This window comes from Mesoplodon densirostris, chromosome X (genome assembly GCF_025265405.1).
Source record: "Mesoplodon densirostris isolate mMesDen1 chromosome X, mMesDen1 primary haplotype, whole genome shotgun sequence".
NCBI classification, from domain to species: domain Eukaryota; kingdom Metazoa; phylum Chordata; class Mammalia; order Artiodactyla; family Ziphiidae; genus Mesoplodon; species Mesoplodon densirostris.
This window is the reverse complement of record NC_082681.1, coordinates 103,820,531-103,833,338: the sequence shown is the minus strand read 5'-3', so window position 1 is coordinate 103,833,338 and position 12,808 is coordinate 103,820,531. Positions and strand designations below refer to the sequence as shown.

At 39.6% G+C, this 12,808-nt stretch overlaps 1 protein-coding gene and 1 long non-coding RNA gene across 2 annotated transcripts in view; one reads left to right on the top strand and one right to left on the bottom strand.

The window, feature by feature from the left end:
- The window catches only part of LOC132481593 (uncharacterized), a 170,105-nt gene that overhangs the window by 28,305 nt on the left and 128,992 nt on the right, over window positions 1-12,808 (bottom strand). The window lies entirely within an intron of this gene.
- The window catches only part of OTC (ornithine transcarbamylase), a 59,274-nt gene that overhangs the window by 41,795 nt on the left and 4,671 nt on the right, over window positions 1-12,808 (top strand). Inside the window, exons 6-9 of the mRNA XM_060086457.1 lie at window positions 2,044-2,166; window positions 7,654-7,707; window positions 7,788-7,937; window positions 9,600-9,737. Of these exons, the coding sequence (XP_059942440.1) occupies window positions 2,044-2,166; window positions 7,654-7,707; window positions 7,788-7,937; window positions 9,600-9,737 (465 nt within the window). The remainder of the gene's footprint in view (window positions 1-2,043; window positions 2,167-7,653; window positions 7,708-7,787; window positions 7,938-9,599; window positions 9,738-12,808) is intronic.

The following is a 12,808-nucleotide window of genomic DNA, read 5'->3' as shown; positions in this document are numbered from 1 at the left end:
AATAATTCCTAACTAGCTCTAAACGGAAGCATTTAAATTGTGGTACTGGTGTTTTGTTTTCAAATAATACCTTGGCAAAGAATTATAGCATATGTGTACAAATAGATATCCAAGGAAGACAGGGCATTGCTAAAAACAGATTATAGATACTTCTGTTCTCAAACCTTTGCTTTTTTTGGTGCCATATTTAACACAGTGGATGAACAGGTAATGCTGGAGCACAGAAAATAGAAAAATCGTTATGTAATCCATATATATCAGGCTCTGTGACTTGGCAGCGAAGACTGGTGGAGTGTGCTTTTAACATTCAAAATGGTCAATTACTAAATGACTTTCTGAGAAGGAGGCCATTTTCTATCATTTTAATAAATTGCTTAAGACTGGAGTTAAGAGCATGCAGAATTTATAGAATTGAGGCTCAAATTTAGCCATGTCCCTTCAAATTAAAAACTTGAATAACTTTGAAAGATTCATCCCATTGGGTTTGCAGCAGCCAATCTACACAGTCTTGCCACTGGGAATCCTAACAACCATGGTTTCTGCGTCTATGGACTATTATGGGGAGACAGGGCAAACTGGATAGGTAGGTCTATCTTCCTCCTCATTTGAATAAGCTACACACATGTACATTCATTTTGAGGTTAAACTCAAAATGAAACCCTTTGGTGATGAAGGTAAGATTAATGCAGAGAGGATGACACAACGATGTTAGATACCAAGTGGCTGTTTGTAGTTGTGGCTTTACATATACACCAGATAATTTAATGCTTCCCCTTGGGGCTTTATCATTACTAGATTATACATTCATCAGGGATAGTGAAATGTTCTATTCATCATATTGTCCCCTGCAGGACCTGGTGCAATGCCTTCATAAAGGAAATTCTCAAAGTAGGAGCTGAATGAATAAATAGCAGCTTATTAAGGGCATGGAATCTAAATCAGATGAACCTGGACTTACATCCAAGCTTAGCTACCAGTAGTTCTGTGATCTTCAAATTAGTTAGCCTTTCTGTTTTTAAAATCTTATCTTTATAAATATATAAATGTATAAAATATACGAAACCTACAGACACTTCAAGGAAAGTAAAACAAATATCCATGTGCCCATTATACAGTTTTGCCAAATCTTACTTTAGAATTTTTTGTTGTTTTTAAATAAAATGTTACAGATAAGAGTTGAAGTCCATTTCCTCCAACCCCGCAAAGAAATATTTATCCTGGTGTTTGTATTTATAATTTCCAAGCATGTTTTTATACTTTAACTGTACGTGTCAATATCTATAAACAACCAAATGTATTAATGGTTTTTAAACTTTATATAAACGGGAACTTACTCAACTACCATGCTACACTGTTCTAGGTGCATTGTATTTCCCCTTTCTTATACCAACAAGTGTAAGATTCATAAGGGCAGTGATTTTTGTCTCCTTTGTTCATTGTTATATCTCCAGGGCCAAGGACAGTGTCTGGACATTGATGGTTCTCAATTTGTTGAATGAAAGAATAAATACAACAAAGATTCAGATTTGAAATATATGAAAATGAGTCTCCATATGAGTTCATATGATGTCTTGGCTTAAGATATTAGGACAGGGTTTCCCTGGTGGCGCAGTGGTTGAGAGTCCGCCTGCCGATGCAGGGGGCATGGGTTCGTGCCCCAGTCCAGGAGGATCCCACATGCCACGGAGCGGCTGGGCCCGTGAGACATGGCCGCTGAGCCTGCGCGTCCGGAGCCTGTGCTCCGCAACGCGAGAGGCCACAACAGTGAGAGGCCCACATACTGCAAAAAAAAAAAAAAAAAAAAAAAGATACTAGGACATATGGCTATTTTTTTTGTGATTGTACCTTCATGTCATTGAATTGCTCTGTATAATGTAAAAAAAAATTAGTAGCTTATTCTTTCCAAGAAACCATTTAAAATTGAGATGTAGACTGTTTCCTTTAAAATATATATATATATATATATATATTTTAACCCTAATGATTGCTTCACATAAGTGGATTTCCTCCCAGATGCAATCTCCTCCATCCCTTGCCTTTCAGGAACACTACGGCTCTCTGAAAGGCCTTACCCTCAGCTGGATCGGGGATGGGAATAACATCCTGCACTCCATCATGATGAGTGCAGCGAAATTCGGGATGCACCTTCAGGTGGCTACTCCAAAGGTAGGGAAACTTTCTGCCTTGAAACTAACCCTCTTTGAAATCATTCCCAGATGCAATTACCTAGTGAAAAACAAACCTCTCTTCCATTCAAGGAGAGGACAGGTGAGGCCACAAAATTTAGGTTATGTTACTAGCCCTACTATTATAGCTACCTGGCCTCTTGAGTTTCCAATTTCCCATCTCTACAAAAAGAGATAGTCTTGTCTGATGCCTTTCACCCTGTAAGTCTGTGTTAAAAGCATGTCTGAATTATCCCTTTGAGTACCCTGAAACCAGCCATTATGATGACTGGCATTCTTGTATATTGCTACCACAAAGGCTGAAGAAAGTAATGAAATCCAGACAGCGTAGAAATCCCAAAAGAATTGGGGAAGATGCTGTCATTTTTTGAGTACTACGATTTGGTTAAAAAAAAAAAAATTCACTCTAATGTGAAGGACACAGCAATGGCATGTACACCAGCTTAGTGTTTCAAAACTCAAATCCAGGGGCCCTTCAGCCTTTTAAATCTGAGTCCTGGCTGTGAAGCTACCCCCACTTACTTCCTACCCTGCTATTAATCTCTCACAGGATGTATGGGAAACGTGACTTCTTTTATAGGTCCAAAGTAACCCTTTTGATACACGAGAAACTGGTAATAATTGTTGTCTGTGAGAAGTGAAACTGGGAGATTCAAGGATAGAGGTAGGAGGGAGACTTTATTTCCACGGTATATCCTTTTATGTGGTTTGAATTTCTTAACATGTAAATGTTCTACCTACATATTAAGTCCATAAATAAATACACCAAAATAAAAAAGTGCAGATCCCCCTAGGAGAAGCCCTATGTTAAGATACTCCCAGCCTCGAGTTTGGGATTAACAGATGCAAACTATTATATATAGGATGGATAAACAACAAGGTCCTACTGTATAGCACAGGGAACTATATTCAATATCCTGTGATAAACTATAAGGGAAAAGAATATGAAAAAGAATGTATCAATATATATGTATAACTGAGTCACTTTGCTGTACAGCTGAAATTAACACAACATTGTAAATCAACTATACTTCAATAAAATTTAAAAAAAGATACTCCCAGCCTCATACAAAATAAGTAGGCCTTTTAGAGGATAAAAACTAATTCTACAAGAGACTCATACACAAATCAGTCCTGAAGGATCTCCACCGAACCTTTTACATACCCCCTCTCTACTGAATTCTTTTCACCATTATGTTTCTCATTAGTTACAATTTCCTATCAGGAGTCTTTTGAAGGGAAATCTCCCCTAAAGAGAAGCCATTTCAGAAATGAAGTAAAAGATAGAACTGATCTTCTCATTAAGGGATGATGATTCACAAAATTGTCCACCAATGTTTCTGACCGAGCATGTGTTTGCTGTTATCTCAGTAGTCACTGCTGTGGTTCACTCTGATAAGCTAAGACATTCAGAGGTGAATATGTGAGGCCTAAAAATTCCTCCTTGCTTCTGCTTCTTGAGTTTAAGAGGGACCCAGGGCTTTCTGGGGACATGGGACTATCAGTGCTAAAACTGAGAGGGTCCCAGGCAAGCTAGGGTTATTTGGTCACCCAAGTGTCATGTCAGGCACTGTCCCACAGAAGGAGGCTTCAGCCTGATCCAACAAGTGAGCTCTGGAGTGTAGGTTATACCCCAGAGTTGTCCCAACCCAAGGCAAGGAAGATGGGCTTTCATCCTTGGAACCAGTCATTGGCCAAGGGCAGCGTGGGAGGTAGGGTGGTGAATCCCCTGGCACGTTTGGCAGGAAAAGCAGTCGGTGACCAGAGGGCCATCTTCTGAAGAAGAGCTGTAACTGTTAGGTGTTAAAAGCACACTGAAATGGGGAGAGGGGGCAAAAGATGTAAAACGGGGTCCTCTGAGGGCATCTGGGTAGAGCACTAGCATTGCTGCCAAAACCAAATAAAACAAATAAGACAAAACAAAACGCTTTTCCCTATGTTCTTGCTGAACCAGTTTGAGTCAATGCACCTGCTGCCTTAGTTTCCCAGGACTGCCATAACAAATTCCTACAAACTGGGTGGCTTAAAACAACAGAAATGTATTATCCCACAGCTCTGGAGACTAGAAGTCCAAAGTCAAGGTGCTGGCAAGGCCACACCCCCTCCAAAGCCTCTAGCGGAGGATCCATCCTTTGTCTCTTCCTACTTCTGGTCGCCCCAGGCATTCCTTGGCTTGTGGTGGCATCACTCCAATCTCTGCCTCCATCTTCTCCCCTTTATGTCCGTGTTTCTTGTCCAAATGTTCCTCTTCTTATGAGGATAGCAGTCATATTAAATTTAGGCCAACCCTAATCCAGTATGACCTCCTTTTAACTAATTACATCTGCAAAAACCCTACTTCTAAAAAAGGTCACATTCTGAGGTTCTGGTGGGGAAGGAATTTTTGGAGGACACTATTCTACCTAATACACTTGCCATAGAAGGAATGCCAGGCATAGGCAGCAGCATATATTGGAAGCCACCCTATTATAGTAAACTTTGGGGATGCAGAGAGCTAACCCTTACAACAGATAATCCTCTTTCATTCAGCATGAACTGGAATAAAGGGTCGGATCTGATGTGTGAATAAGGTAGTTCTTCATTTTATGGGAAGAGTTAGCACACTCTCACTACAAATCTAGCTTGAAGAAGGGCTTTATATTAATGCAAACTCTTACTGCATTTGGGTTTTACAGATAAAACATACATGAACAATAGTTGTTCCCTGCTATAAGGTGTTTTTGGAAAGGTTTTATTCTGTTGGAGAAATACATGATTTAAACATTTTATTGCATGTCAGAGATGTTTTATTAACATCAAAGGAAAAAATCCCAATATTACAGAGTAATTTCAGTATTGTTCTTATGCAGAAACTCATTTAAATGATAAAGAGTACTAAAACCTGGTTAAATTTTGGTGGGAGTAACAGTTTAAAAAAGTCTTCTGGAAAGTCTGAAGTGTAGAAGATGTTCCATCAGTTTATAAGTAGACCCATTTTCTTTAACGATAAAGCTAGGAGACAGTGTAAACTTAAGAAGCACTGAAAAGTTTCCAAGACCATAGTTAATCTGTTTCCTCATTCTTCAACCAAGAATAACTTACATATTCAAGAAAACATAATTTTGTCCTTGATTGTAAAATTGTTTCATAAACTATTGATGGTAATGATTTTAACATTGTTCTAAGTGAATATTTAGACTGAACTGGGTCTGTTAATCACCTTCTTCGTCTGGTTTTAAGATTTATGTAAAAGCCAATGAGTGATTTAGTATTGAAAGCTGAGCTGTGAGTAAAGAATTCCTCTTTGTATTCTCAGTCATGGCTCAGCGCATGCAAGGTTGGGTGATTTTCTAATTTCCAAACCTCTCTGTTGGTTCTCTAAGCGCTTATTGATTCCTTCTCTAAGAATAATTATACTTAGGGAGTATAAAACCTGCTTTCCAAAGGGAAAGCTAAATTTTCAGGGCAGGAGGTACATGGGGTAATAGCCAAGCCTCTGCATTTATGTTTACCAGTATGAATGGTCACAACATTAGTTACTAAATTAGCAAGCCTTACTAAATTAATTACTTTCCCCAAATCTCAGTAAACAAAGCTCCAGAATTTATGGCTATTTGAGGATGATAAAGCTGCTAAAATGTCTGCAGGTATCATGTCATCTGATAGTTTCTTTCCTCAAGAATTTTTTAATGAGAGAAGGAACTATTATAGATAATTATGTGCAAATAAACACAATTTCAAATGAATAAATCTGAACATGCCTGTCGTGGGTCGAGTTTCCTGGGAAGCAGATTCTGAGAGTTTGGCATGCAGGATGTGCAGGATGTTTATGATAGCGTGCCCTTGAGAAGGGAGGGGAAGGAAGCAGCGGTGGGCAGAGGGAGAAACCGAACTACGATGCAGGCCCAAGAGCAGCCTCAGCTGACCTAATGGAGAATTCTAGATCTGACATGGCCATTTAGGGCTGTCCCAAGTTGGGAGGATGGAGTCAGGTTTTTATGTCCTCCTGTCAATCAGTCACTGGATGCAGGTGGCCTTGGAAGGGTACGTGACCCTGGGTGAGTCGGCTTCTGTGCAGCTGAGGCAGTGCCCGAAGAGGGCTGACAGCTGAAAGCCATCTTCCGGTGCACACGCAGCAGCTGGGACAGTAAGTCTTTTATTCATGAAGGGGGATCTGGGTGACACATCACAGCACCCATCTCAATGTCCTACTGAGAATTTATAAAACCGAGTCAAAAATAAATTCTAAGAATTCAGAAAAACAAGAAGGATGGAGGATGATGAGAATAATTATGGCGTTTGGACTGACAAGCCTTCCACGTGGAGGGTCCAGAGGTGAGGCTGGCCTAGAGTTTTGATAAAGGAGGAGCTGACATGTTCCAATGAAGACGCCCAGAAGGGGACAAAGGGGGAGATGTGCAAGGGTGAAAGGCTGTGATGGCAGAAAAGGGCAAGACGTGTACAAGGATGACAATGAGATTGGCTTTCCTGCAGCAAGATGTTGAGCAAAATTAAAAGAGACAGAAGCAGATGTCGGCGGGGAGCCTTGATACTCTTAATCGGCTTCGACTTACGAAACAAGTAGTAAACATTGAAGGCTTCGGAGAAAACAATTCTTTCTGCTGCATATAGAGCAGATTGGAGGGTGAGGATGGAGGCAGAGGGGTTACCTGTGAGGTGTGGAATAGCTTGGGGGACTTTAGCTGTTCCCACAGTGTCACCCCCCACCTAGGGTTCAGATCAGACTGAGCAAGCGAGGTACCCAGGGTGCAAAATTTGTGTTTGCACGCCTGACAGTGAGCGCTTGCCTCACCCAAGTCCCGACCCTGCCCTCACCAAACCAACCCAAACGAATATATTTCAACAAAAACAGTATACTTGCTGTGTAAAGGCCATTTCAAAGCAAGCTCCCTGCACACAGAACCCTGGCCGGTGAGCGCACAAGAGTAAGATGTGTGCATGTGGGCTCTGAGTGTTTAGCTCACGGGGTGAGGGAAGGTTTCTCTGAGGAGGAAACATTTGAGCTGAGACCCGAAAGCATTATCCACGTGGCGTGGGTGGGAAAAAGCATTTCAGACAAACAAACAAACAAAAAAGGCATTAAAAAAAACAGCTTGTGGAGAGACTCTGCAACAAAAATGCATTAAGTTGTAGAATTATGTATATAATCCTCTTAAAGTATTAGAGGACAAGAAGAGGTGCTACCAAGAGCCGGAAAGCACCACACCCCATTTGTCTTTATGACGAAAGAGGTCAAAGATAATAAAAGACAAATGGGTTAACCGATTACCTTTTTAAATTCCCCAAAGCACCATTAAGGTTTGAAATTCTAGATGTCAACATCATATTCTACTGAACATGGTTGAGCTACAACTTAGAGCAAAAACAGGAAGGAGATAAGGGATATTGTTGAAAGGAAAATAATGCATGTATAAGAAGGCATTTATAAGAAAACTACCTAAATAACAGTTCATTCTTCCCCCTGCAGGGTTATGAGCCTGATCCCAGCATAACCAAGTTGGCAGAGCAGTATGCCAAGGAGGTATGCTCCTTATATGTAAAGGTGTAACTGTCTTTCCCTGTCCCGTGAAGTTCTTTAACCGGCTTGCTCGTGTATGCCAGAACGGTACCAAGCTGTCACTGATGAACGATCCATTGGAAGCGGCTCGTGGAGGCAATGTATTAATTACAGACACTTGGATAAGTATGGGGCAAGAAGAGGAGAAGAAAAAGCGGCTCCAGGCTTTCCAGGGTTACCAGGTTACAATGAAGGTACAAACTGATGCCTCTCTGAAGGTTCATTAATTCCATTCATAAAGGCCAGAATCATCTAATAACTCATTCACTTTGGGGAGAACAGACTCTCCCTTCGTTCCCTATAAAGGACTCGCTGACTGTATCCCCCAGTGATTTCTCTCCCCCTGAAGACTAGCTCTGTCCTTTGGAAAGACACTTTTGTCTGGGATGAAGGAACTGAAACCCAGGCAGAAGAGAGAAGCAAGCTTTTCCCTCTCACAATGGTGGAGGCATCAGAATTCTTTGCCCTTTGTGTCTCTTTGCAGACCTTTTCTGTGTATTTACATAGTCCTACACACACACACACACACACACACACACACACACACACACACACACACACACACACACACACACCCCTCCACCCCTAATGATTTATCATAAATGGTAGGTTAGACATATTATTGTGACTTATTTTTTCCACCTAACAAATCTTAGATTTTCTTGTCCATTCATTCAGATATTTTTCATTCTTTTTAATGGCTGCATAGAATTCCAAAGTATGAGTGGAACATATTTTACCTAAAATGTTTCCTGTTGAAAAATTAGGCTATTTCCAATTATCCCAATTACAAACAATGCTGCAATGAAGATCATTTTATATATATTTCTTTGTGCAGGTATTACTAGAGAATAGAATCCTCCTTCTAGGGAGAAGAATTTCTGGGTGAAGTGGTATATACTTTTGAAAATATGAGAAATGCTGCTAAACTGCCCACCCAAAAAGGATTGACAATTTATACTCCCTCCACACTCTCTCCGTTCTTAGTTGCAATTTACATTTTTAATTTTTAAAAATCTGTATCTCATGCTTTTTAAAATTTGTATTTCTCTGATTACTATGAAGTTAAACATCTTTTCATGTTTATTGGCCATTTCTATATCTTTTTCTATAAACTATAATATTCTTTCATATATTATCCTTTGCCTATTTTCTATTGTTTTTTTAACAAAAACAAAAAAAATTTAGTACAAAGGCAGTAATTTTGAGGTAATAATTTATGAGGGAATGTAGTTTTGAATCTGTAAGTGAACGATGAAAATGGATGGCAAAATGTAATTTTCAGGAATTAACTGTTAGAGAAAATTAAAATTACTAGGACATTTGCATGAAGAATGAACCACCTAGTGCATAGTGCCCATAATCCTGTTTAATGCACTCCTATCTCAGAGCTCTTTTTCAAAATTGTTTTAACTAGTAATAAAGTATGCTTCAAGTGCCAAAGACCATAATTTGGAGATAAGCTAAAAATATAACACTATCATGTAAAGGCAACCTTTAAAATACATGGGGGTATAACTGGTGCCTTTTGCTATCAGCCACATATTACCCTAGTAGAGTTCTTTACTGAAGTGTCCATTAACTCACTAGATAGAGTACCAGAAAACTGAGTTAGTGGTTTAATTTGGAGTGGTGATCTCCCAAATCAAAAAAAATGACTAGAAAGTTCCATAAGTTGAAAGTACCATATACATTTCCGATGGGTGCCTTGAGCTTAAACCCTCACTCTGCCCCTTTATCTCTCCCTTTGCATTGACCTTTGACCCCGGGTCAGAGTCAGAGACTGACTGAAGAAGACAAATGTGATAGCCACATATAAGAGTCAAAACACAGTCTTAACCCCATCTCTTCTTTAGATGGCTAAAGTTGCTGCTTCTGACTGGACATTTTTACACTGCTTGCCCAGAAAGCCAGAAGAAGTGGACGATGAAGTGTTTTATTCTCCACGATCACTTGTATTCCCAGAGGCCGAAAACAGAAAGTGGACAATCATGGTAAGCAAGAAATGGGGACTGGAGGATAGGGAATTCTCTGTGTGGCCCCCTACTTGGTCATTCATGCCTTTTGGTAAATAATAAGCAGCTGGGATTACCCACATACATTACTTGCTCAGATGGCATCTACTTTTTTTTCAGAAAGTTCATAATAGATTATTATTGCTTAAAGCATTTATAGTGTATTTTCAATGGAGTAAAACTGACCCCCATCGAAATATATCTATTTTAGTCAAAATTCTTACTGTTCTTGACCAGTGTGAGCACCAGCCACCATTGCCTGCCAACCATGATAAGTTGTATAATTCTTATACAATAATTTAAAAATCCCCTTGTTAATGTTTATAGAAGCCCCAAATTCAGTGCCTGGCACAAAGTGGGCATTCAAAGAAATCTTATTTCCTTTCTCCTCTCTTTCTTCCTTTCATTCCTTGCCTAGATAATTGTTTGGTTCTCTATTGGCTTTAGCCCCACAGACACGTTTGTTTTTAGGTATAGAACATTTCCAAAATTGCAGCAAGACTAATCTTAAAAATTATTAGTCCCTTTAACAAAATGCCACTAGTTTCATCTTCATCACCACTATTCTAGGAAATATTAACCTCACATCTCTGCTTTACAATATCCCAAACACCATTGTCTTTTCTGGAAAATGGAATACTCCAGTGCCATAATTTAGTACCACCATCTTTTAGCGATTTAACTGATCTCAATTACTATACCAGCCAGGGTCTTACTGGCAAACAATAGAGTCCCCTTCAGGTAGAGAAATAAAAAGGAATTTGTTAAAAGACATTAGGCACCTCCCAGAATCTCTGGAGAAAGAGGGTGTAGCGAATCATTCTTGTATACCACATATTCAGAAACAACACAGGCAGGAAAATTGCCCAGCAACACTGTGGTTCTTCTGTAACCAAAACACCACTGACACAGCCACCCATAGCCTGGTACCTAATGCCCTGGAAACAAAATGCCAGATAGTCCATTATAGTTTCCCCCACCTGCATATGAACCAGAAGATCCAATCTCCCAGAGATGGCTTCCACTGCATGTTGTTCACTTATGGCTGCAAGATGCAGCTGAGTGGCATGCCTGCACCCCAGCTACAAGGGAGTCTGGGAAATGCAGTTTATAGCTCTCAGTATACGGAGTTGATAAAAACAAGCTGGAAAGGACTATCTGCTAATTATTTATGTAATCTATAAATGGATATAGATAGGGTTATTGTGAGCATTAAATAATGCATGTAAAACATTTAGTATGTTATCTAACGCACTGTAAATATTGTTATTATAATTATCATCACCATTATCATCTTCATTGTTGATCTAATGCAGTGACCAGCAGAGATTTGAGCTCTTACTATAGCTGACTGGAAGACAATCATGACTCCCTTTGCAATGAAAAGTTATGTATCAGGCCTAAATTTGTCATATCTAACAAGAGGGATGATTTTTTTTTTTTTTTTTTTTTTTACTGTACCTTCCAGCTTGCCACCTCAGGACACTAACTTTGGCCAAAATGGCAATTGTCATGTCATTTAGACCAGTGCCTCTGAAGCTTTAATGTCCATTTGAATCACCTAGGGATCTTGTTAAAGTGCAGATTTGGAATTGTTCTGAGATGGGGTCCAAGATTCAGCATTTCTAACAAGCAAACAGGTAATGCAGATGCTGCTGTCCTGTGGACCACATTTTGAGAAGCAAAGATCCAGATGACGAAAAAGGAAATGTGACCTCTCCAACCAGATACTTCAGGAAGAAACATAGCAAAGAATTTGCCTCAGGCTCTATTCTTTATCAGAAGATGACTGAAGTTACAAAGATAAATTTTTTTCAACCCAAATCTGTTAAAATAGGTCCTTTGTTGAAATTCAGAGGGGGAAACTAAAAGTAAGCTTTCTAAAATATCATTTATGAAGAGTCTCTGCACATCTGAATATTTTTTTTTTACTTTTATTTTATTTTTTTTGCTTTATAACAAATTTAATCAGTTATACATATACATCTGTTCCCATATCCCCTCCCTTTTGCGTCTCCCTCCCACCCTCCCTATCCCACCCCTCCAGGCGGTCACAAAGCACCGAGCTGATCTCCCTGTGCTATGCGGCTGCTTCCCACTAGCTATCTATCTTACGTTTGGTAGTGTATATATGTCCATGCTGCTCTTTCACTTTGTCACAGCTTACCCTTCCCCCTCCCCATATCCTCAAGTCCATTCTCTAGTAGGTCTGTGTCTGTATTCCTGTCTTACCCCTATGTTCTTCATGACATTTTTTTTCTTAAATTCCATATATATGTGTCAGCATACAGTATTTGTCTTTCTCTTTCTGACTTACTTCACTCTGTATGACAGACTCTAGGTCTATCCACCTCATTACAAATAGCTCAATGTCGTTTCTTTTTATGGCTGAGTCATAAAATTCATTGTATATATGTGCCACATCTTCTTTATCCATTCATCCGATGATGGACACGTAGGTTGTTTCCATCTCTGGGCTATTGTAAATAGAGCTGCAGTGAACATTTTGGTACATGACTCTTTTAGAATTATGGTTTTCTCAGGGTATATGCCCAGTAGTGGGATTGCTGGGTCGTATGGTAGTTCTATTTGTAGCTTTTTCAGGAACCTCCATACTGTTCTCCATAGTGGCTGTACCACTTCACATGCCCACCAGCAGTGCAAGAGTGTTCCCTTTTCTCCACACCCTCTCCAGCATTTATTGTTTCTAGATTTTTTGATGATGGCCATTCTGACTGGTGTGAGATGATATCTCATTGTAGTTTGGATTTGCATTTCTCTAATGATTAGTGATGTTGAGCATTCTTTCATGTGTTTGTTGGCAGTCTGTCTATCTTCTTTGGAGAAGTGTCTATTTAGGTCTTTTGCCCATTTTTGGATTGGGTTGTTTGGTTTTTGTGCTATTGAGCTGCGTGAGGTGCTTATAAATTTTGGGAATTAATCCTTTGTCAGTTGCTTCATTTGGAAATATTTTCTCCCATTCTGAGGGTTGTCTTTTCGTCTTGTTTATGGTTTCCTTTGCTGTGCAAAAGCTTTCAAGTTTCATTAGG